Source organism: Neophocaena asiaeorientalis, unplaced genomic scaffold (genome assembly GCF_003031525.2).
Source record: "Neophocaena asiaeorientalis asiaeorientalis breed wild unplaced genomic scaffold, Neophocaena_asiaeorientalis_V1.1 scaffold114, whole genome shotgun sequence".
Classification (NCBI taxonomy): Eukaryota; Metazoa; Chordata; class Mammalia; order Artiodactyla; family Phocoenidae; genus Neophocaena; species Neophocaena asiaeorientalis.
Window position 1 is genome coordinate 6,378,968 of NW_020173116.1, and position 26,978 is coordinate 6,405,945.

Sequence of the window (26,978 nt, forward strand, 5' to 3'; positions counted from 1 at the left end):
TTGCTGGGTCGTATGGTAGTTCTATTTGTAGTTTTTAAAGAAACCTCCTTACTGCGCTCCATAGTGGCTGTATCAATTTACATTCCCACCAGCAGTGCAAGAGTGTTCCCTTTTCTCCACACCCTCTCCAGCATTTATTGTTTCTAGATTTTTTGATGATGGCCATTTTGACCAGTGTGAGATGATATCTCATTGTAGTTTTGATTTGCATTTCTCTAACGATTCGTGATGTTGAGCATTCTTTCATGTGTTTGTTGGCAATCTGTATATCTTCTTTGGAGAAATGTCTATTTAGGTCTTCAATGAAGAACCTGGGGGTAAGACAGGAATGAAGATGCAGACCTACTGGAGAGTGGACTTGGGGATGTGGGGAAGGGGAAGAGTGGGTTGTGACAGAGTGGGAGGGTGGCATGGACATGTATACACTACCAAACATGGAATAGATAGCTAGTGGCGGGCAGCCGCATAGCACAGGGAGATCAGCTCAGTGGTTTGTGACCACCTGGAGGGGTGGGATGGGGAGGGTGGGAGGGAGGGAGACGGGAGAGGGAAGAGATATGGGAACATATGTGTGTGTGTGGCTGATTCACTTTGTTGTGGAGCAGAAACTGACACACCGTTATAGAGCAATTATACTCCAATAAAGATGTTAAAAAAAAAAAGATACATTCAAATACAAATTATTTATACACCTAGGAATGCCCTAGACAGAGACAAAGCTCTTTCAATTTTTTTTAATGTGTTGTTAATATTTTTCTCAGCAACTTCCAGAATTACCTCATAATCTTGAGTGAATGTAAATTTAATTAAAAAAATGAAAGTTGACAATCAAAAAAAAAAGCAGTGCTGAGAAAACTGGACAGCTACATGTAAAAGAATGAGATTAGAGCATATCCTCATACCATATACAAAAATAAACTCAAATGAATTAAAGACCTAAATGTAAGACCTGAAACCACAAAACTTCTAGAAGAGAATAGAGGCAGAATACTCTTTGACATAAATCATAGTAATATTTTTTTGGATCTGTCTCCTAAGGCAAAAGAAATAATAGCAAAAATAAGCAAATGGGACCTAATTAAACTTAAGAGTTTTGCACAGTAAAGGAAACCATCAACAAAATGAAAAGGCAACCTACTGAATGGGAGAAAATATTTGCAAATAATATGATGGACAAGGGGTTAATATTCAACATATATAAAAGCTCACACAGCTCAATATCAAGAAAAACAAAGAAACTAATTTAAAAATGGACAGAAGACCTGAATAGACATTTTGCAAAGAAGATATACAGGTGGTCAACAGGCACATGAACATATGCGCAACACCACTAGTCATCAGAGAAATGCAAATCAAAACCATAACGAGATAGCACCTCACACCTGTTAAAATGGCTATCATCAAAAAGTCTACGAATAACAAACGTAGACGAGGATGTGAAGAAAAGGGAAACCTAGTATGCTGTTGGTAGAATTGTGAATTGGTGCAGTCACTATGGAAAACAGTACAGAGGTTCCTCAAAAAACTAAAAATAGAACTATCATATGATCCAGCAATCCCACTGCTGGGTATATATCTGAAGAAAATGAAAACACTAATTTGAAAAGATTCATGCACCTCAATGTTCATTATTTACAATAGCCAAGATATGGAAGTAACCTAAGTGTCCATCAACAGGTGAATGGATAAAGAAGAAGTGGTATATATACATAATGGAATACTACTCAGCCATAAAAAGAATGAAAATCTGTCATTTGCAACAACCTGGATAGATCGAGAGAGTATTATGCTCAGTGAAATAAATGCAAGACAGAGAAAGACAAATACTCTATATTATCACTTACGTGTGGAATCTAAAAAATAGAATGAATGTATATAACAAAACAAAAACAGACTCACAGATATAGAGAAGAACTAGTGTTTACCAATGGGGAGTGGGAAGGAGGTAGGGGAGAGTTAGTGGTATGTGATTAAGAGACACAAACTACTATGTATAAAAAATAAGCATCAGGATATAGTGTACAGCACAGGGAAATATAGCCATTCTTTTATAATAACTTTAAATGGAGTATCATCTATAAAGATATTGAATCACTGTGTCATACACCTGAAACTAATATAATATTGCAAATCAACTATACTTCAATTTAAAAATGGAAAGGAAATGCAATGACCAAAATAAAAATTCAGTGGATAGTCTCAACACCAGAATGGAGGAGACAGCGGAAAACATTAGTGAACTGGAAGATAGAATGATAGAAGTTACTAAATCTGAACAATGGAGAGAAAATAGACTGAAAAAAAAAAAAAAAAGAACAGAGGCTAAGGGTCCTGTGTGGTTATAACAAAAGATCTAACTTAAATGTCCTGAGAGTTCTTGTGAGAAAAGAAGAGAAAAGAAAGAGGGCAGGGCTGAAAAGTACATAATGAAATGACTGGGAACTCCCCATTTTGGCAAAAGACATAAACCAACAAATTCAAAAAGTTGACTGAAACTCAGCCAGGGTATATTCAAAGAAATACACATCAAGGCACATCATCGTCAAACTTCTGAAAACTAAAGAAAAAAATCCTTGAAAACAGAGAGAGAAAAATGATGATTTATTCATAAGGGAAAAATGATTTTAATGACAACAGATTCTCATTAGAAACTATGAAGGCCAGAAATGCTTTCAGGTGCTGAAAAAAAGAACTCTCAACCCAGAATCCTATATCCAATGAAACCATGTCATTATTTTCAGATGACATGTTTGTCTGTACAGAATACTCCAGGAATCTACAAGAACTCCTAGAATTAATATGTAAGTTCAGCAAGGTTGTAGAATATAAAATCAACATATGAAGAATCAATTGTATTTCCATATACTAGCAATGGACATGTGGACACTTGAAATCAAATATGCAATACCATTTACAATCACTCAAAAAAAGGAAATAATTAGGTGTAAGTCTAACAAAACGTGTACAGGTCTTGTATGCTGAAAACTACAATATGCTGATGAAAGAAATCAGAAGAGATCTATATAAATGGAGAGACATGCCATATTCATAGATTAGAAGATTCAGTGTAGTATTGATCTCATTCCTCCAAAAAGCAATATACAGGTTAAATAATTCCTATCAAAATCCTAGAAATATTTTTTGTAGATATAGACAAGATTTTTCTAATATTTACATGGAAAGGAAAAGAATTCGAATAGCTAAAACAATTTTGAAAAAGAATAAAGTGGGAGGAATCAACCTACCACATTTCAAGTTTATGTAACTAACGTAATCAAGACTGACCATGCGGTATTGGCAGAGAAATAGGTACATAGATCCATGTATCAAAATGGAGAATGCAGAAATAGAATGACACAAATATGCCCAACTGATTTTAGACAAAGGTGTTAAAGCAATTCAATGGAGAAGAGATAACCTTTCAAGAAACTGCTGTTAAGGAAATTGGACATCCACAGGCAAAAAAAAAAAAAAGAAAGAAAGAAAAGAAAATCTTGGGACTTCCCTGGTGGCACAGTGGTTAAGAATCTGCCTGCCAGTGCAGGGGACATGGGTTCAAGCCCTGGTCCGGGAGGAACCCACATGCTGTGGAGCAACTAAGCCCATGCACCACATCTACTGAGCCTAAGTTCTAGAGCCTGTGAGCCACAACTACTGAGCCCAGGTGCCACAACTACTGAGCCCATGTCCCACAACTACTGAGCCCACGTGTCTAGAGCCCTGCTCTGCAACAAGAGAAGCCACCTCAATGAGAAGCCCACGCACCACAACGAAGAGTAGCCCCCGCTAGCTGCAACTAGAGAAAGCCCGCACACAGCAACGAAGACCCACCACAGCCAAAAATAAAAATTAAAAGATTAAAAACTAAATAAAAAGAAAAAAAAGAGCACCACATGAGGAACTCTTGTGGTGAAGAAAACACTCTGTATCTGTGCTGTATCAATGTCAAAATCCTGGGTGTGATATTGTATTATAGTTCTGCCAGTGATTCCACTGGGGAAGACTAGGTAAAGGGACATGAAATCTCTCTGTATTATTTCTTACAGCTGTATGTGAATTTATTATTCCCTCAAAATAAAAAGTTCAATTAAAAAATAAACCCCCCATAATTGTAGTCAGATGTCTCTCAGGTTAGGTTTTAACAAAGGGATTTAGTAAACACAATAGAGAGTTCTTTTCTCTTTTTTCTTTGTATTCTTTTTAGATGGAGCATAATGCAGAGATACAAAAAGTAAGTATATAACAGCTTGCTGGATTATCACAAAGTCAACGCACACACGTAGCCATCACCCAGATTAAGAAATGGGACACCTATATTCCAAGAGAGCTTGACAAAAGTCACACACTTGAGCTGGCTAATTTTTCTTGCATTGTCTCAGCAGTAGCCAACTTGGTGAACTGAATTAATGCCTGGTGCTTCAAGGCCAAAATTTGTGATGTGAATGACCAGCTGTCCAAGGAAGGAGGAGACAGAGGAATTTTGGTTTTCTATAGACGTATGGGTGCTCACAAGTGAGTCCTGTCCCTTCTCTGTCCCTTAAAATGGGGCCACCCCTACTAGCTGTCTTTGTATGGTTTACCAAGTACCAAGTTCTTTGAGTCCCCCAGAGGAAGGAAGAAGTGGGACAGGACACAGCAGTATCTAGTCTCTAAAATTAAAGGAAAAGGGCAATTTACCGTGAGAAAAAGAAAAACTACAAACACATTTTATTTTATTAAAATTATTGATTTCTAGCTAGATTAGTAATTTCTACCAAGGTGGATGTACTGGGCATCATTTCTGTTTCCAGCTCAGTAATTCATTTAAATTTTATTATTACGGAATCATAATAAAACCCCCCTCGTCCTAACTGTGACTGGGGTCTGCTCTGTTTGACTCAGCTGAATTCCACCTCCTGGAAGGTCTTTTTTTGGTGTGTAACACAACTACTCTTAGGAACAAATATCACCGATAGGAAATTCTCACTGTGCATCCCGTAGTGAGGGGATGAACTCAAAGACTTATGGAGTAGGACCCCAATTACCCAGCACGTCAAGTACCTCCCCAAGGAGCCCAGGATAATACAGTTGGCAGAAAAACTCAGAGGCTGGAGCTCAGCAAAACAAGTTGCTCTATCCTGTGGTTATAACAAGTTATCCTTGAATGAATGAAACGGAATGAGCCTGGCTCTCCCAGATACACAAAGCTGTACTGTGAAGCAAAGCACAAGGGTCGACCAGATGGCTGCCACGCAGAACCAGGATTGCAGGGGTGATGACCTCAGGGTCCATTTTACTAGCCAAAGTGAAGAAACACATCTCACTTGTATTTTCTTAACCTCAGTTGAATGGCCTGCATTTATCGGTTCAACAATGTATTTTATGCCACTGAAGAGCAGGCTTGGGCCAGAGGTAAAGGGAAGGGGGGAGGGAAAAGAGCGTTCTTCCCTTTTCTTAGTGGCACTCTGTTGGGACTGGTATTTTCCTTGTCTCTCTCGTTTGAGGGTTTCTGGCTCTTGGAAAAGAAGGTGGACCAGGATACACTCATATTTTGTTTCCTGCCATCTCCTGGAAGTGAACCAGGGGTGCTACAATAGTGAAAGGAAGTTAAAGCCAGTTCTGGGGGTGCTTTCAAAACAAAGAGGATTTTAAAATTTGACTCAATTGCATTCCATGTAACACCACTTCATTGTGATGTCATTTCAGTGACACCCCCCTGGCTTCTAGACCAAGGATCCATCATTAGGAGCTATCCCTCCGCACCCCGATGGAATGGGTGCTTGTGGTTACACACCACACCAGCCTGGAGGACACAGCCAAGCATTCTCAAAACCTCGTCAGTTGCGTGTAGCCAAGTCAGATGGACCTTACTGGGTGGGAAGGATGGGAGTTGGGGAAACAGAGATCTTTTCTTAAATTCCTTGCAAAGAAAGAGTCTGTAGGGAGTAGGTGAGGCCAAGGGACGGAGAAGTCCCACCTCCCTTTCCCAACCCAATGGATGTCTGCAACATCTTTTGCCTAAAATCTCAGTTTGTGTTGCATTTGATTCCAGTATCTGAACATCTGTTAAGCTACCCTGATCCAGGTGTTTGGGGAAAGGGAAATAGAAGGATAAGAAATCTGAGTGGCCATTTAAAAAGAAACATTTAACGCAGCATGGAAGACAGCCAACACAGCATTTGTAGGAAGTGAAGGGCGCGTGCACCATTTGTAAGCCTCGTGGGTATAAGCATGGGGTACGTGTTCTAGAAGTTAAAATTTGAGGAGAAAAAGGGCTAATATCCCGACACCATCCTCCCGTCTTGGAACTCTCCCCCAAGTTTTTCTTCCTATTCTGTTTCTTTCGACCCAAGTCTTTATGCCACAGGGCAATGACTGCCTTTATATTGTACACTTAATTCAAAATAGTAAATAAGTGTTATCTACCCTCTAAATTCAAAGAAGCCCCGTAGCGTCCTGGCTTTGGGGTCTAGTGTCTGCCACACTTCTGCACATTCTTACTCTAAGCCCATTTCCTAAGAATAAATCAATGTGTTAGTGGCTACATCGTCTCAGAACTATCAATACTTGAATGACCCATCAACATCAGGCTTGAATGTTTTTCCTCTTTAATGAATCAACTATTTGAGTGACTAAACTGAGACTAAAACCCAAACCTTAGTGGTTGTTTTAGACTTAAGCAAACACAGCAGAAGAGCCAAGATCACTTGCCATCAACAGGCTCCCCCTGGCCTCCCTGCTGCAGCTGGGTCTCCCGGCAGTTCTCACTCAGGAAGGAAAAGGATTCCTTTCGCTGGGGCAGAGTAAGACTATTAGGGGCTGGGCCCACCCCTGTGTCCACTTGCTGGTGAGGGTACAAAACAGGACTTGGGCTGGTGCTGGTGAATCTGAGCTTCACCCTAACACACCAAAATGAAAACGGGCAGTCTAGAGGCATGGGAGAAGGACTCAGATGGGAAAAGGTGCCAGTCATCTGCTGCTCCAACAGAAACAGTGCTCTCAGGAAGGAACTGGCCGGTCACGACTCAATCCGGACATCAAGGCAACATCTGGGTGAAGGAGTAACAGCTGTGGGTATAATGTGATCAAATATTGTGGAGGTGGCGTGATTGCTTGGCCATGGTCATGATCAGTATTTATTTTCTCCCTTCCTGAACGAGAGTCTGGTTTTTAACACGGTTACTCTTACAGGCAGCCTCCCATGCCCTCTGGGAGGTGGAGAGGAGTGGCCCTCTGCGCTGCTATGCTGAGTTACACAGCCCTCCCTCACTTCCCTGCAGGTCTTTTAAAACCCGCATTCTCACATGGTTCCATGATTTGGGCTCAGGGCAGGAAACAGAACCTGACTCAACATTTTGCTAAGTATTATTTTCACCATGCTGAATAGGGTCTTTTTTGATCTGCAACCACAGCTGGTCCGTGGTTCTCTTGATCCACATAGACTGAAGAGCTTCCTCCCCTGTGGATTTCCTAGTGTGAGTTGACCACACATCTACATGTACTTGCTTCTCTGTATGTCACCAAGAGTCACTGTTCCAATACCGGTGGGCACTGACAGAGCCGGGCAGCTCCCATTCAGGGAGCAAACATCCAATGAGAAAAATGTCCCAGCCCTAAAACTTAGTTGACTTTGGGGCTTCCCTGGTGGTGCAGTGGTTGAGAATCCGCCTGCCAAGGCAGGGGACACGGGTTGGGGCCCTGGTCTGGGAAGATCCCACATGCCGTGGAGCAACTAAGGCCATGAGCCACAACTACTGAGCCCTCGTGCCACAACTACTGAAGCCTGTGCAACTAGAGCCCATGCTCCACAACAAGAGAAGCCACCGCCATGAGAAGCCTGTGCGCCACAACGAAGAGTAGCCCCCGCTCACTGCAACTAGAGAAAGCCTGCACGCAGCAATGAAGACCCAATGCAGCCAAAAATAAAAAATAAATAAAAAAATAAAAATTTTAAAAAAGAACCTTAGTTGACTTTAAGGACTGGTATAAAATAAGGTAGAGGACTCAGGGCCAAATATTCATTTCCATTAAAATACATCATTTTAAAAAGCTGACGTTTTCGCTTGGCTTTGTCTTATTTTAAGCAACGTGAAGTTGGTTTTAGTGGAGATATGCAATTGGTAACTTAGGTTATTTTGAAAGATTTTCCTCCTTAAAATGAGCCTCAGCTAATAGTTCCTCCTTAATGCTGATAACCATCTAAAGCAAAACAAATGTCTAGGTCAATGAAGACTGAAACGGGATAATTCCTGGACACTAAATTTTCCAAGAACAAAGCATACAATTGTTCTATACACACCCCTGCAACAGTTCTTAATGGAAAGGGCACAGAGACCTTTTACTTGGGGGCCTTGTTATGATGAAGCCCTAGAGGCACCACCACGAGACTGCCTTTGAGCCAAGGTCTCACAATGAGGGCACAAAGGTGGAGCTACCCCATCCTACAGTTCAGGTCTGGGATCACTAGAACAGCAGGGAACCTGAGTCCAGAAGGACCTTTCCCTCTCAGTACATCAGCTGCAAGTCAGCCTCAGATTCCCCATCCCTAAAGTAGATTAGCAGCGATTCACACTAAAGGGTGCTTGTGGGGATTACACAGGATCATGGATGTGGACCAGCTCTGTCAGTACTGAAGCTCCAGACAAAAGAAAGCACTTAGTCATCACAGCCAGGAAGGGTGTGGGAGATGGGCTTGCATTTTAAAAGAAGACAAAACCCAGTCCAAACTCCCATCTCTCATGAGCATCAGTCGGACCAGTGGGTACTTCTGGAGTATGTGGATGGATCTTACCCACTGCGGGACATCAGGCAGGCCTTTCTGAAGCTTCTGAACTCAGGGCTTTTAAGTGCTCTGTGGTGCCCACGTGGACAAGTAGGGCTACAAACAGGTGATGCTGCCTGCTAGTCCATCTCTGTTTAGGGTCAGAAGTTCTGGATTCTATGATCGGATGGAATCTTGGGCAGCTGTTTAACTTCTCTGTTTCTTAGTTTCATTCATTTACTGCATGGGGATTATATCAGCCTTACTTACCTTGAAGATCTTTATGAGAATGCAATGAGATTTTTTTTTAAAGAATAAATATGTGCATTATTAATTATCATTAGACTGGAGCTTCAGCATAACTCCTGGGTACTCTGAAAAGTTTTATTATTTAGAATCAGCCCAGGCTGATTGCTATTCCCTGATGCTGACTTCTTTTTAAAATAAACTTTTTATTTTAGAATATATATATATATATATATATATATACACACACATATATGTATATATATATTTTGGCCAAGCCCCACGTGGCTTGCAGGATCTTAGTTCCCCAACCAGAGGTCGAACCTGGGCCCATGGCAGTGAAAGCATCAAGTCCAAACTGCTGGACGGCCAGGGAATTCCCTTAGAATATATTTAGATTTACAGAAAAGTTCCAACAGAGAGTTCCCATACTCCCTTCACCCAGTTTCCCCTAATGTTGACATCTTACATAACTATGGCCCATTGTCAGAACTAAGAAGCCAATATTAGTACATTAAGGTGCGCATGTGTCTTTTTGAATTATGGTTTTCTCAGGGTATATGCCCAGTAATGGGATTGCTGAGTCATATGGCAGTTCTATTTTTAGTTTTTTAAGGGACCTCCATACTGTTCTCCATAGTGGCTGTATCAATTTACATTCCCACCAACAGTGCAGGAAGGTTCCCTTTTCTCCACACCCTCTCCAGCATTTATTGTTTGTAGATTTGTTGATGATGGCCATTCTGACCAGTGTGAGATGATACCTTATGGTAGTTTTGATATGCATTTCTCTAATAATTAGTGATGTTGAGCATCTTTTCATGTGCCTCTTGGCCATCTGTATGTCTTCTTTGGAGAAATGTCTATTTAGGTCGTCCATCCATTTTTTGATTGGGTTGCTTGTTTTTCTGATATTGAGTTGCATGAGCTGTTTGTATATTTTGGAGGTTAATCCGTTGTCTGTTTCTTCATTTGCAAATATTTTCTCCCATTCTGAGGGTTGTCTTTTGGTCTTGTTTCTGGTTTCCTTTGCTGTGCAAAAGCTTTGAAGTTTCATTAGGTCCCATCTGTTTATTTTTATTTTTATTTTCATTACTCTAGGAGGTGGCTCATTTGCAGCACTATTTACAATAGCCAGGTCATGGAAGCAACCTAAACGTCCATTGACAGATGAATGGATAAAGAAGATGTGGTACATATATACAATGGACTATTACTCAGCCATAAAAAGGAATGGAGCTGGGTCATTTGTAGAGATGCGGATGGACCCAGAGACTGTCATACAGAGTGAAGTAGGTCAGAAAGAGAAAAACAAATATCATATATTAACGCATATATGTGGAATCTAGAAAAATGGTACAGATGAACCTGCTTGCGAGGCAGAAATAGAGACACAGATATAGAGCACAAACGTATGTACACCAAGGGGGGAAAGCAGGGGAGGGATGAATTGGGAGATTGGGATTGACATATATACACTAATATGTATAAAATAGATAACTAATGAGAACCTGCTATATAGCATAGGGAACTCTACTTAATGCTCTGTGGTGACCTAAATGGGAAGGAAATCCAAAACAGAGGGGATGTATGTATACATATAGTTGACTGACTTTCAGAAACTAACACAATATTGTAAAGCAATTATACCCCAATAAAAAAAAATAAAGAAGATAAAAACAGTAAAATATACTAAGATTTTAAAAATATTAGTACATTAATGTTAACAAGTATAGACTTCATTCAGGTATCACCAGTTTTTCTACCAATGTCCTTTTTCTGTTCCAGGACTCCATCCAGGTACCACACTGCATTCAGCCCTCACATCTCCTTGGCTGACTCTGGCTGATGATGGTTTCTCAGTCCTTCCTTGTCTTTCGTTGATTGACAGTTTGAGGAGTACCACGTACTGTATGGACCATCCCTCAATTTGGTTTTGTCTGACATGTTTTTTTCATGATTGGACTATGGGTTTTGGGGAAGAGGGAAGTACTCTTCTCATTACATCATATCAGAGGTCCACGTCATCAACATGACTTACTACTGGTGATATTAACCTTAATCACGTGCTTAAATGGGATCTACCAGATTTCTCCACTGTAAAGTAACTCTTTTCCCTTCCCATTCTCTATTCTTAAAAATAGAAGGAAGTCGCTAAGTCCAACTCACATTCAAGGGAAGGAAAATTGTTTCACTTCCTGAAGGGGGGAGTATCTACATGTATCATTTGGAATTCTTTTTTTTTTTTTTTTTTACGGTACGCGGGCCTCTCTCTGTTGTGGCCTCTCCCGTTGTGGAGCACAGGCTCCGGACGCGCAGGCCCAGTGGCCATGGCTCATGGGCCCAGCCGCTCCACGGCATGTGGGATCCTCCCGGACCGCGGCACGAACCCGTGCCCCCTGCAACAGCAGGCGGACTCTCAACCACTGCACCACCAAGGAAGCCCTGGAATTCTTCTTTAAGGAAGACTTGTCTCTTTGTTTGTGTTCAATTTTATTTATTTATTTATTTTTTGGCCATCCCGCATGTGGGATCTTATTTCCCCAGCCAGGGATCAAACCTGCGCCCCCCCGCAGTGGAAGTGTGGAGTCCTAACCACTGGACCACCCGGGTATTCCCATGTGTTTATTTTGTACTTTGGGTTAAAATCCAATATGATGTTATCTATTTTGTTGCTCTAAGTGTTCCAGCTTTGGCCCCTGGGAGCTCTTTCAGTTAGTTCCTTCCCACATCCCTTGGACATACCCCCATAACTGTGGGTCTTTCTATTTTTATTTCTGTTTTGAGCACTTTCTGACTTTCTGGCTCTAGAAGATGTTCCAGGTTCATCTTATATATTCATAGCCCCAGCCAGAATCAGCCATTTCTCCAAGGACCCTGGTTGCTATTTTGGAAAATGATATTAGAAACCAACAACTGGGCACTGAGTGTGATTTTTGTTACTGGCTGATGCTGATTTCTAACCAAATAATTGAAAATATTTAGAGCCAGAGAGATATGGGTTTTTGCTACCTGTATTACTTTGGGCAAGTTACTATGTCACACTGGATCTGTTTCCTCATTCACGTGTAAGAATAATGAACATCACTCAAAGGGTTGTTGTGAGGTCAAGTGAGATAATATTGAAGGAACTTTCTATTTCTGATATTAGAGAGCTAGGTTATCTTTTCTACACCTTTAAAGCATCAATGATCTGACAATACCGTAATGCAAAAAATTAAGGGAAAATGGGAACCAAGAGAAATAAACAAGTAAGAAAATTGTGTTTGCCATGAAGGCATTTGCCATTTCCAGCAAATCTGAATTTTCACTTTGACAGCCTCATGGCGATTGCGGTGGAGCAGGGAGTGATGATAGTGAAAACCAGGGCCAGCACTAAGCAAGAAATTTAATAGACAGTAAGCTGGATGCCAAAGAGCTATAACCCCGGGGGAGGGTAAAGATATTGCTGCCCTTATTTGAACTCTCTGAGTTTCCAGAAAACCTCAATTTGGTTTAGGGTGGGTCTCAAGCTAAGAGTCCCTTCAGACGCCTTGCAAGGGGAAGAAGATACCTTCAATTTGCCCTTCATATTAATCTTACAAATCATTTTCCAAGGACAGTGACTAGTACACATCTAGGACATCTTGAGCACTCAGCCCCAGCGGACGCCATGTGGGGCAGAAGAACCATCTAGTGGAGCCCTGTCCAGACTGCAGAGTCATGAGAAATGAGAAATGGTTGTTGCTTTAAGCCACTAAGTTTTGGCGTTTTTTTGTTACATAGCAATAGATAACTAAAGTATTTTTATACATGCTTTTTGTCATAATTGCTGCCTCCTAAGAAGGAAAAAGATTCTTCAAGGTTCTTTCCAGCCCATTACAGTTTTGCTCCGGCAGGCTTCTCCAGGTTTGTCTATCAGTTAAGACTTCAACCAAACTGGTCTTTTCACTGTTTCTTAACATGTCTGCCCCAAGTACTCCCATTTCTATGATTTTCCTCACTTCACCAACCCCATCTGAAGGCTCACCTGCATTTCCCCCTCCTCAGTTAAACCACCGCCTCCACTTTGAATCTTCCCCTCTTCCAGGTCTAGCAAAGAACGCCATTAATTCCAAAGTGACCTCTGTCCTCTGAACTTATTCTTGTGGCCAAGTTCATTGGAAAGGTCCACTCCCTCGTGTTGTTGTGTTATTTGAAGGCAGTTTCGTGTCCCCAGCTATAATGAGCTCCCTTGAATGCAGAGACTGAGGGTATACCTGTCTGTGTTTCAGCATCTAACAGGGGGCCTGGAAGAGAGAGGGAACCCAGAAAATGTGTTGTATAGATGATTATGCTGCTTAACAGTCTTTTTCTAAAGCAGCAATATGGTGATGATTCATTGGCTCTATCCTCATTTTCAGGTGCTCTGTGGCTGTCACACTGAATTCCCATTGCAACCACTGACAAAAATACCACCAGGCCTTTTTTCTAAATATAAAGAATGAGTTAATAGGCTTTTGTAAGAAGTAAGACAATGAAAATCACTTCATACCTCTTTTTTGTTTTTGCCAGCACTTTTGATTTCTTCCTCTCCTTTACATGTGAGAAGTTCGTACACGGTGAATCACTTCCCTGTCACTTAAACTCTGAAGTGTAATACGATCACAGTAGGCAATGAAACCATGTATGTGAAGTCTCAGAGGCGCAAAAATCTGTGAGTGGAGACCGATAAAAGATTGGCAGGACTGTTTCCTAAGAAAGCAAAGAGCCGACAGCTGAGGCACGAAGGGTTTCTTCTGCACCCCAGGGATTCTTACCTAACGCCTAATCTTCATGCTGGCCAGCGGAGTCAAATATTTATGTTCTAGATACCAGGCTCGCTCCTGGAACACCAGTTCGGTTCCATACAGCAGACAAAACTAAGGGGTGGGGGAAGAGGAGAGAAATGGAAAAATATGTTAGAAAACGCAGAATCTAAGGAGGCGAATGAGAAATAGAGTAATATTACATTTCATAAGATCATAAAAGTTAATACATACTTACTGTAAATGGTCATATTTTGTTTTTTTTAATTTTTATTTTATATTGGAGTATAGTTGATTAACAATGATGTGTTAGTTACAGGTGTACAGCAGTGATTCAGTTATACCCATACAAGTTTCTGTTCTTTTTCAAATTCTTTTCCCATTTAGGTTATTACAAAATATTGAGCCAAGGTTTCTGTGCTATACAGTAGGTCTTTGTTGGTTATCTATTTTAAATATAGTAGGGTGTACATGTCAATCTCAAACTCTCAATCTATCCCTCCCCCTGCTTTCCCCCTGGTAACCATAAGTTTGTTCTCTAAGTCTGAAAATGGTCACATTTTGGACATGCAGTATATGTTTTATATTTTGAAACCACTCTATGGAGAAATTTAAAGCATATATAAAATTAGAAAAAATAGTATAACCAACTTCCATGTCTCCATCCCCCCAGTTCAACAGATATTAACTCACAGCCAGTCTTGCTTCATCTACAATCTCATCTAATTCTTCCCCACCCCAGGTTACTTAGAATCAAAGTCCACTCATAATATATTTTAAAAAATAAATGTAATATTTCTGTTTGCTTTCTTTCTTGATTCATGAAAGAATATTCTTTTTTTTTTTTTTTTTGCAGTACGTGGGCCTCTCACTTTTGTGGCCTCTCGCATTGCGGAGCACAGGCTCCGGACGCGCAGGCTCAGTGGCCATGGCTCACGGGCCCAGCCGCTCTGCGGCATGTGGGATCTTCCCGGACCGGGGCATGAACCCGCGTACCCCACGTCGGCAGGCGGACTCTCAACCACTGCGCCACCAGGGAAGCCCATGAAAGAATATTCTAAATGCCCATTCTGAATAATATCATCTTGATATTTTCCATTGAGCATGGTTTGATTAGACTTTCATAAAAATAGCATTCCTCATTTGCATTTTGTTTCAATACGTTTTTCCTATCACGTTTCTGAAACCGACACGCAGACCTCCGTCATGACATCAGTGGCATCCAGCAATAATAGATGAGTTTTCCTGTATTAACAAGTAACTTTTTTTTTTCTATAATGCAAAAAAAATACACTCAAATTGCCTATAGCAACTATAAAAGGTAATGATGCAATGCATTTAATTACTGTTTAGTAGTGCTTTTTATTTGAGCATTTCAAAGTATTAGTAAAAGTGTCATATTTCTATGAAGGACTTAAATAAAAATGAGGTAAATGTAGAATTGTTAAATGAGAATTTCAGAAGTCTTTACAATGAACAAGTAACTTTTAAGTTAACTATTCTTTAGCATTTCATATTTAATAATTCCAAAATTATACAAACAGAGATAATAGTATAAGGTACCTCCAAGTCTATATCATCCAGCTTTAACAGCTGTCAACTCATAGCCAATCTTGTTTTATCTCTACTCCCACCTGTTCCCCCCTTTCCATATTATTGTGAGGCAAAGTTCAATTGTTATCATCTCTAGGTTTGGAGGAAAGAGAGCTATGTCGATCCTGGAAGAGAAAGCTATGTTGACACGGTCCCCTTAGAGGAGCTGTGACCTTCAGCCAAGGAACACAGAAACCCCAAGGTGATCCCATAAGAAGGCAGGCAGGGGGCAGGGATATCCCAACCTCATTCTCCTCCCCATCTCCAGTCTCTAGCTGGGGCTTCCTGTTCTCAGAACCTAACTGGATCCAGAGGGCAAGAATTCCTCTGATGCAAGTTACGTAGATCAATTTCCTGGGCCCAGAGCAGGGTAGAGAAGGGTGGAGAGTAGAGCTGGAAAAGCAAAGGGAGGATGTCTGGAAAAATCCCATCTCTAACACCCCCAACAAGGTGGTCATCCAGCCTTAGTCCAGTCCTATCTCAAGTTCAAGTTCACCTGGCCCCACACAGCCCCGACTGCTGACACCATTCCCACGTTTCATCCCAGAGGGCCAGTGTCACACTGCACTGCCTATGTCTGCTCTGCCCTTCTGTCGACTCCTGACTTGTCCTCCTGCTGACAGTCTGTGGCTCTTGTGTATCTGATGCTCAGGGCCACTTTTCTGCCTTTGAACTCTTTCTTTTCTCCTTGAACACAGTTCGGACTCTCCTTTGGCTACCCTCTTTTCTTGTCCTGGGAAACAGGCGTCCTGGATCTTGGTGGTGACCAGAACACCACCTGGAGGTCCAGATACCATCAGCCCAGCCTCAGGTCCTCAAACGGAACCTGAATGTGTTTCCTTTTATGTTTCAGAGATGGGAACTCAGTGCATTAAGAGGCATCCAGTTCTCCAACCCACTGTTGGAAGAACCATTGCATACTGAACCACTTGCCTATGTGGAAGATGAATTTATGGATTGTTAACTCTGTCGGAAAGGGATCTTGTCCTGCTCATCTCTGTATGCCCAGGGTCTGGGAAAAAAGCTGATACACTGTAAGAGATTGGCTGACATCCAATTTCCTGTATACCTCATAGCTATTAATCCTGTAACTTCTGCTGCCTAAGGAGCAAAGCAGGAGTGTATCAAAGTATCCAGATAACAGCCTTAACAATTTAAAGATAAGTTTCACATCTCTGCTTAGGCGTTCTTTCTTCAGAGGACCAGCCTTCACAGACTGCCATTTTCTCACAACGCAGCTTCCGGCTCTTGTGCCACTTTGGACCTGGTGGCCTCTTCTAAATGCTTAATTCTCTCCTTCAAGGTGTCTCACGGGACTGAACACAGTGTCCAGATGTTTTCTCGTCGCTGTAGTGTCAGTAGCACCATCGCTGTCCTGGTTTGGGACTCTATACTTTTACAAGCAAAGGAAGATGGAATTTGCTTTTATGACAGTCACACGTTTTTTGAAGAAATGAGTGAAAGAATACCATGCAATTTGGTTTACATCCAATGTTTGCTCAGTTAACACTCCTACTATGCCTTTTCTCCTATGAACCGTTTTCAACCAACCCATACATACATACATACATCCCTAAAGGGATGATTTTAAATTTATTCTCTTAAAGTATCATCTTGGTGATATGACTTACCTTAAGTCCCCCAAATCTCTATGAATATTGATTCAATCACCTCATGTGTTTATGTCATTTACAGATTTGTCAGTCCCATCTTTGTCTTTATATCATAGAACTCAACTGATAGGTCTATATCTTTTCAATCAAGTATTTGAGAATCTATTTAACAGACTCTCATCTAACTCATATTTCTCTAGCTTGTACATAAGGATAGCCTAAGAGTCTGGAAAGTGCTGTGCAAAATCAAGATACATCGGGCTTCCCTGGTGGCGCAGTGGTTGAGGGTCCGCCTGCCGACGCAGGGGACGTGGGTTCGTGCCCCAGTCTGGGAGGGTCTCACATGCTGCGGAGCGGCTGGGCCCGTGAGCCATGGCCGCTGAGCCTGCATGTCTGGAGCCTGTGCTCTGCAATGGGAGAGGCCACAGCAGGGAGAGGCCTGCGTACCGCAAAAAAAAAAAAAAATCAAGATACCTCAACTTCCCCAGATTTTGTTTTCTAGCAACCTGATTAAGAAAGGAAATAAGATTAGTTTAGCAAGGCTTAGCCACAGTGAGCACAGACCACACTCCTAGTGACCATCTTTTTCTAATCACTCATCAACTATTTTGAATAGCCTTTTCTAGCATTTTAACTTGGATTTATAAATTCTATAGTTTCCCCAATCTATTTTCCTTTCTTTCTTTCTTTTTTTTAACGTGGATATTTGCTCATTTACAGTTTCCTGACATCTCTTTTGTCCTCCTTGGTTTCAAATGTCTTACAACTGTGTCCTTCCCAATTCAGAGAGAAGATGGGGACATTCTAGGAGACAAGTATGTCTGCGCTCTGTTTGCATTTATTAACATCAAAGCTTTCTTCCCCAGACCAGGTGTCTGTCTCTTCAAACTCTGAGCGTAGCTAAAAATAGCCTTTTAAATCTTCATCAGATTATTTGTCAAGCCTCACATTATGGTGGGATTTGACCGTCCTGACATTTACTAAATGCTACCCTTTTGTATTTATCCCTGGACAAGCGTCTCCCCCCATCACCATGCTTCTCATTTATATAGCTTCCTTAGACTTATGGCCATCAGAGAGTCCTCTCTACACTTATCTTGGTTTCTTTAAATGTGTCCCAAATTACACCTTTTATTGGTATCTACTGTATTGTCAGAGTAATAGTTTACTGTTTTTCTTACTCTCAAGCCCATGTGCCCCTATGAAATCTCTGCCCATAGAATCATAATAACCAATATTTTTTAATCACCTACTATGTGCCAGGCACTGCAAGGTATTTTACATTCACCTCGTTTAGTCTTCACAATAATCCTGAATGTAGCCATGACTCCTGGACAGAGTAAATGGAGAAGCTATTTGAGGAACTGAAAAATAAATATTGATAGTAGGCAGATTTGGGAAGAAGACTAAAATTCAAAGTACCACCAAACAGGTGATGAGTTTAGTTTTTTTTCCTAGTCTTCAAGCTGCTTGTCCCTGGAGACGGGCGTGCATCAGACCAAGATAAATAAACCCCAGATTCTGGAAGGAGGATAGAAAAGGGAGCCCTGGGGAACCAGAGAGTACCGAGGAGGTCATGGAGTCGGGGGGCTTGGGAAAGTAAGCCCATAAAGTTGTTTATGAACTTCTGGGCTCAACCCCAGGTGTACATACACGGATCTAACACACATCAGTACACAAAACACTTTGAGAACCGAACTAGCAAACAGATGAAAATGCAGGTGCCAGACTGGCCACTGTGTGGTGCATACGTGGGACAGAACAGAATAGTACAGCAAAGGCTCTGAAGACTAAACTGACATTGAAACCACAGTGAACAGAAGGTGAGTTGCAACTTGCAGCCCAAACAACCAGATACATTCATTGCTAAAACAAAAATATTAACGTTCTCGATGGGATTTAAACAAGACCCAGGATCTCATAACATAATATTCAAAATGTCTAGGAAATGGGGAAGTCTCTGGTGGTCCAGGGGTTAGGACTCGGCGCTTTCACTGCCGAGGGTCCAGGTTCCATCCCTGGTCGGGGAACTAAGATTCTGCAAGCTGTGAGGTGCAAATATCAAAATGTCCAGGAAATAATTTTTTAAAGTTCGGCAAGTGAAGGACAAGGGAAATGTAACTTGCTCAGGAAAAGATAATCAACAGACACCAATAGAAAAATGACACAGATGTTGGAATTATCTAGCAAAAGCCTTAAAACAGCTATTATAAAAATTTTTCAACAAGTGATCACAAACCCTCTTGAAACAAATGGTAAAGTAATGTTTCAGCACAGAAATAGAAGATATAAAGGAGAATCAAATGGAAATTTTAGAAGTAAAAATTACAATGATCAAAATAAAAATGGGCTTAACATCAGAATAGGGGACACAGAGGAGAGTCAGTGAGCTGGAAGACAGAATAACAAATTATTTGAACAATAGAGAGAAAATAGACCGAAAAAAAGAACAGAGCCTCAGGGACCTGTGGGACTATGACAAAAGAACTAACCTCATGTCACTAGAGTCCCGGAAGGAGAAAAGGAAGAATGCAGGGCTGAAAAAGTACTTGACAACTTAATGGCTGAACAAGTCCTCAAATTTGGGGAAAACCCCCAGAAATATGCAGGTTTCAGAAGCTTGATGAACCCCAAGCACAATAAACACCAAGAAATGCATATGTCCAGGCACGTCATAATCAAACAGCTTGAAACTAAAACAAAGAAGAACCTTGAAAGCAGCCAGAGAAAAAATGGTGCCTTACCTCTAGGAGAACAATGATGTGAATGACTGAATTTCTTATCAGAAACCATGGAGGCTAGAAAGAAGTGGAATAACATTTTTTAAGCACTTAAAAAGTATCAACCCAGGATTCTACATTGAGTAAAAATATCCTTCAGGAGTGAAGATGAAATAAAGATATTGTAAAGATGAAGAAAAACTGGGAGGAATTGTTACCAGCAGACTGCTCTAAAAGAATTGTTAAGAGTGTTTCAGTCAGAAGAAAAATTATACTAAAAGGAAACTTAGAACATCAGGAATGGAGGAAGAGCAGTAGAAATGGTTACTATCTGGGTAAATATGATAGACTTGTCTTCTCTTGAATTCTTTTAAAATTTGTGTAATGACTGAAAACAAAACATAATATTGTCTGATGTGGTTTCCTATGTACGGAGATTACTTATAAAATGCCTATGATATACGGAGGAGAGAGGGCAAAAGGAACTCTATGATGGTAAGGTTTCTTCATTCCACTTGAAGAGGTAAAATATTTATTTTAAGCAGACTGTAAAAGTGCAGTCATATATTGTAATCCCTAAAGCATCAACAAAAAAGAAAAAAACTATACAAAGAGATAATGATAATTCAAAATGAAATCCTGGAGAATGCTCAGACAACCCCAAAGAAGGTATGTGCTATAGAATGAATAATGGCCACCAAATGATATCAGGTCCTAATTCCTGGAATCTGCAAACATCCTAAGGAAAAAGAATCTCTGTGTGTGTGAACAAGTTAAGATTCACAAAATGAAGAGACAATTCTGGATTAACTGGGTGGGCCCTAAATACAATCACATGTATCTTTATAAAAGGCAGACAGAGAGAGGGTCCATAGACAGAAGAGAAGGAAGCAATGTGACCACAGAGACAGATATTAGAGTGAGGTGGCCACAGGTCAAGGAATGCCAGAAGCCACTAGAGGCTGGAAGAAGCAAGGAATGAACTCTCCTCTACAGCCTCTAAGGACAGTGCAATCCTGCTGACAGCTTGATTTTGGCCCAGTGATACGATTTTAGACTTCCAGCCTCCAGAACTACGAGAGAATAAATTTCTGTTGTTACAATCCACCAAGTTTGTTGTAATTTGCTATAGCAGCCATAGGAAACTAATTCAACATATAAGAGAAAGTAAAAAATAAGACTGTCCTTATTCACAGACAACATGATTGTTTACATTAAAAAAAACACAAGAAATCTGCCAAAAAACTCAAAACCTCTAGAGTTAATAGTGAGCTTAGCAAAATCATAGGATACAAGGTCGACATACAACATGTCAATTGTATTTCTAGATATTAACAATGTACCATTAGAAACCAATATTTAAAACAATCTATCCTTTACAGTAGCTCCCCCTAAAATGAAATATTTAGGTATACGTTTACAAAAACATGTATATTATCTTTATGCTAAAAACTGGAAATGCTGATGAAAGAAATCAAGGAAGAACTAATAAAGTGGATTGGCAAGGTCAACATAGTACATTTGTCAATTCTCCCCGAATTGATCCATAGATTTTACATAATTCCAACAAATATCTCAGCAGATTTTTTGCTGTTGATAGAGACAAGCTAATTCTAAAATTTATATGAAAAATCAAAGAAACTAGAATGGCTAAAACAACTTGCAAAAGAAGAAAAAAGCTGGAGGAATTACTCTATTTGATTTTAAGACTTGCTATAAAGTTACAGTATTCAAGATAGCATGGCTTTGTCAAGGGACAGACACATAGATCAATGGAACAAAATAGAGAACCCAGAAACAGACCCATGCAAATATGTGTGAATGAGTTTGATAAAGATACAGAAGGAATTCGATGGAAGAAGGACAGTCTTTTCAACAAATGATGCAGAAACAATTGGATAGCAACAGTCAAAAGATAAATAACATTGACCTAAACCTCACACCTTATACACAGATTGGTTCGAAATGAATCATAGATCTAAATGTAAAACATAGAATGCTAAAACTTCTAGAAAAAGATATGGGAGAAAATCTTCATGACCTGGGGTTAAGCATATATTATTAGCTATGATACCAAAAGCACAATCTATAATATAGGAAAGTTGATAAACTGGACTTCATCAAAATAAAAAAAAATTTTGTTTTGCAAAGGACTTTAAGAGAATGAAAAGACATGCCACAAACTGGGAAAAACATTTGCGAATCACACATCCAACAAAGAACTTGTACCCAGAATTTATAAAGAACTCTCAAAACTCAACAGTAGGAAAAATTATCTGATTTTAAAATGGGCAAAAGATTTGAACAGACTTCACTGAAGAGGATATACAGATGGCAAAAAGGCACATCAAAGGATTTCAACATCATTAGGAAACGCAAATTAAAACCAGATGTTATATTCCTATATCCCTATTGGAATGGCCAAAAAAAAGATACAGACAATACCAAGTGTTGCTGAGGATGCTGAGCAACTGGATCTCTCATACATTGGGAATGTAGTAGCTTTACAAAGCTAAATGTACGTTTACTATATGACCCAGAAAATCCACTCCTAAGCATCTACCCTAGAGCAGTGGCTCTCAGCTAAGGATGACCTTTGTCCCCCAAGAGACATTTGGCAATTACTGAAGACTTTTTGGTGTCGTAACTGGAGAAGTTCTACTGACATCTAGTAACTAGAGGCCGGGGATATCGCTAAACACCCTACGAAGTACAGGATAGCACTCCCACAACAAAGAAGTACTGACCCAAAATGTCAATATTGTCAAGATTGAGAAATTCGGTCTAGAGTTAAGAAAAATTGTTTACATAATAACTTGTATATGTATATATATAGCATCTCTACTCATAATCTTCAAAAACTGAGAACAACTCAAATGCCTTTCACTGGGTGAGTGATTAAATTGGGGTACATCCATACAATGGAATACTACCCTCAGCAGTGAAAATGTATAACTGTGGATGCATGCAATGACTCAGCTGAACCTCAAATACTGAGTGAAGGAAGTCAATATCAAAAGGTTACTTCTTATATGATTCCAATGCCAGTATATCCTCAAAATGACACAACTATAGTGATAGACAACACATCATTGGTTGCCAGCGTTTATCAGAAGGGGAAGAGGATAATTATAAAGCCATACCATAAAGCATAATTATAAAGCCATACCATAAAGGATTATTTTAGGATGGTTAAACTGTTCTGTATCCAGTCTGTGGTGGTACTTACACAATTCTACACGTGTTGAAATTCATAGAACTATACAGCCCTAAACAAGGTCATTTTGCTGTATAATAATTTAAATATATCATCTTTTATGTCCAGATCTCTTTCTCTTTGTTATGGCAAACTCCAAGCTGAAATGGCTATATTCTCTAATGGTTCCCTGTACTGAAATTTTGTCCAAGGACCCCTGCCTGATCTCTTCCCTTTGAAAGTCACCCCTTCCCTTCCTGGGTTCTCACAGCAGTGTGTTTTTCCTTATTACACATTCTGCCTGTTGGTGTAATTATTTGCCCATGTGACTTTCTCCCTGACCACAATGTGATCAGGAAGGCAGGAACTGTGGCTCATGCATCTTGGAATTTCTGCAGCGCCTAGCCCAGTATCAGGGCTTGGTGTGTGCATTTGTAGAACTGAGACCCTTGGTTCCCTCAGGAACATAAGCTCACTGGGACCAACAACAGAAAGAAGGGAGGTTGCCTGCAATTTATGCCAAGTAGGCAGCCTGTATCCATGGCCTGAACCGCATAATAAGCAAAGAGATGCAGCAAAAGGACTGAGTTGGACCTCTAGTGTCAGAGAAGATGAAAAAGCTTATTAATTCATGGTAATACCAGCGTGATTTCAGAACAGTTTCCCCCAGCAACAACCTAGTTCTCTCACTGTGATGAAGTGCTCTGCCTTCTGCCTCAGACTTTAGCCTCTTGGGATCTGCATTACTGCCTTATAAAATTGATGGGCAGTGGTACTGTCTCTTAGTTAAGGAATTTCTGCCAGCCTTAGCAAAAAATATTAGTTTTGCAATTTCTAAGGGCATTCCTTGCAATGGAAAAGTGATTAGAAATTGGACCAGAATGGAACAATGCCCATCTTGAATCCGTATAGTTCACCTGTCGAGTCTCCTCCACGCCATCAGCTCCAGGTGTGAGCTCATCAGCTTCCACAGGTGAGGAAGCCTTATTTATATTACACTGGAAAAAGGTTGAGGGGGGCGGTAATCAGTTCAGAAAGTACAGCTTTGATCACCCAAGGAAGCTGTTCAGATCAAAGTCTCTTTTTCTTCTAAACTGCCTGAAGATGTTAATTTTTTTTTTAATCCAACCTGCTCGATATTTCTTGTGTCTTAAAAGCCTCTCTTCTTGAGAAAGGTGACAAGCAGTGGCAGCTGGATTCTGGTAGAGCCCAGAGGGCTCTAGCAGAGGAGGGGTTAAGGATAAAGGTGATCTTTTCTTTCGGAGTCTCTGGACGCTGAAGAGCCTGGGATGGCTCTCTGTCCATCACCACTTTCAGCAGAGGAACCACTTGAGTAAAGTGATGGTGGGCCATGTGCTGGTATCACAGTGGATCAAAGGCAGAGCATCTGCTAGGGTTAGGGGTGAGAGAGCCAGCCAGACCCAAAGCACATTCTATTTTATGCCTCGTTGGAGAAGCCTAGCCATACCTCTATCTTTGCCTTTGCAGATGCCAAGGGAAATCTCTAGAGAAGGTAACCCTGAGATATCATTTTGCCAGCATGCTGCGTGTGCTTGGGCAGAGGGGAGGCTGGAACTCTGCTGCTTCTCAACCCTAAGGGTAGACGGATATTTGGGGGTCACACAGCTGGCTGCAGAATCCAAGCTTTCCTGTGATTGCCACACTCAGGCAAACCAACTCTCTACTACTTTGCAGTGCTGCAGTGCACTGACTGTTACATGGCCAGTGGGAATGGGAAAATTCAGAAAGTACAGCTTTGCCGGCAGAGAAGAAGCTATTCCCTCTGAGACTTCTTACACAATGCACTACATAGACTGGCTCAGAACCATACTCCTACAGCCCTCCCTTGGTATCTGTAGGGGGGTTGGTTCCAGGACCCCCAGAGGATACCAAAATCCACAGATGCTCAAGTCTCTTATATAAAATTGAGTAGTACTTGCATAAAACCTATGCACATCCTCCCATATACTTTAAATCATGTCTAGATTACTTATAATACCTAATATAATGTAAATGCTATGCGGCAATAAATAGTTGTAAATATAAGGCAAATGCTATGGAAATCATCGCCAGTGTGCAGCAAATTCAAGTTCTGCTTTTTGCAACTTTCTGGATTTTCTTTCTGAATATTTTTGATCAGTGATTGATTGAATCTGTGGATGTGGAATCTGTGGGTATGGAGGGCCAACTGTACTTTACATAGACAGTTTGGGAAACTTGTGGAAAGGCATTCAGCCAGGTTCTTCTCTCTGATTTGTTTTAACCCAGAATTGATCCCACTTCTTCCCACTCCCAGTTCCTCGTCTGTCATTGGCTGTGCAACCATCACCACCATTCACATCCAGAACTTTTTTCATCTTGCAAAACTGAAATTCTGAATCCATTAAATAATAACTTCTCATTCTCCCTTTTCCTTGGTCCCTGGAAAGGGACCATTCTACTTGTCTCTCTGAACATGACTACTCTAGGTATCTCATATAAATGGATCCATACAGTATATGTCCTTTTGTGACTAGTTTATTTCACTTAGCGTGATGTGTTCAAGTTTCCTCCATGTAGTAGCCTGGGTCAGAATTTCCTTCCCTTTTTAAGGCTGAATAATATTCTATTGCATGTATATACCATATTTTTTGTTTATTCATTCACCCATCAATGGACACTTGGGTTGCTTCCACATTTTGGCCGTTGTGATTAGTGCTGCTATGAACATGGGTGTACTATTACCCATTCAAGCCACTGTTTTCAATTCTTTGGATATATGCTCAGAAGTGAAGTTGCTGGATCATACGGTAATTCTATGGTTAATATTTTGAGGAATCGCCATACTATTTACCATAGCGGCTGCTCCATTTTGCATCCTCACCAACAGTGCACAAGGGTTCCAATTTCCCCACATCCTTGCCAACACTTGTTATTTTGGGTTTTGTCGTTGTTGTTTTGATAGCAGCTATCCTAATGGGTGTGAAGTACTATCTCATTGTGGTATTGATTTGTATTTCCCTAATGATTAGTGATGTTGAGCATCTTTTCATATGCTTATTGCCCATCTGTAGATCTTTGGAGAAATGTTTATTCAAGCACTTTGCCCATTTTTAACCTGGTTGTTTGGATTTTTCTTGTTAAATTTTGAGTTCTCTATATAGAGATTCTGGATATTAGTCTTTTACCTGTATGTGATTTGTAAATACTTTGTTGCTTTTTTACTGTGTTGATAGTGTCATTTGATGCACAAAAGTTTTAAACTTTAATGAATTTCAACATGCATAGTTTTTTGTTGTTGTTTATGCCTTTGATGTCATATCCAAGAAATATTGCAAATCCAATGTGATGAGGCTTTTCTCGTTTTCTTCTGAGAGTTTCATAGTTTTAGCTCTGACATTTAAGTCTTTGGTCTATTCTGTATATCATGTTAGATAACGGTCCAATTTCATTCTTTTGCATGTGGATATCTAGTTTTCCCTGTACCATTTGTTGAAAACACTATCATTTCCCCATTGAATGATCTTGGTACTCTCGTCAAAAATCATTTGACCAAATATGCAAGGGTTTATTTCTACATTGGTCTCTATGTCTGTCTTTATGCCAGTACCACCCTATTTTGATTACTGTAGACTTGTAAATTTTCAAATCAGGAAGTGTGAGACCTCTGACTTTTTTCTTCTTTTTCAAAATTGTTTTGGCCATTCAGGGTCCCTTGTGATGCCATATGAATTTTACAATGAGTTTTTCTATTTCTGCAAAACAAGTCATGCAATTTTGACAGATTGCCCTGAATCTGTAGATAGCTTTAGGTAATACTGACATCTTAAAAATATTAAGTCTTTCAATCCATGAACACAGAATTTCTTTCCATTTATATCTTCCTTAATTTCTTTTAGCAATATTTTTGCTGAAAGTTTTTCACCTCCTTTGTTAATTCCTAAGTACTTAATTCTTTTTGATGCTATTATAAATTGAATTGCTTCCTTCATTTCCTTTTTGGATTGTTTACTGTTGATGTATAGAAATGCAACTGATACCTGCATGTTGATTTTTGTATCCTGCAACTTTGTTGAATTATTCATTCTAACAGTGTGTGTATGTGTGATGTTTGTGTAATCTTTA

The 26,978-nt window shown here is 40.3% G+C and overlaps 1 protein-coding gene across 1 annotated transcript in view; it reads right to left on the reverse strand.

The window, feature by feature from the left end:
• Window positions 1–4,574: 4,574 nt before the first annotated feature.
• The window catches only part of ACOXL (acyl-CoA oxidase like), a 307,274-nt gene continuing 284,870 nt past the window's right edge, over window positions 4,575–26,978 (reverse strand). The window contains 3 exon segments of the mRNA XM_024743961.1: window positions 4,575–4,649; window positions 13,500–13,659; window positions 13,765–13,866. Coding sequence (XP_024599729.1) covers window positions 13,765–13,866 — 102 coding nt within the window. The 3' untranslated portion in view covers window positions 4,575–4,649; window positions 13,500–13,659.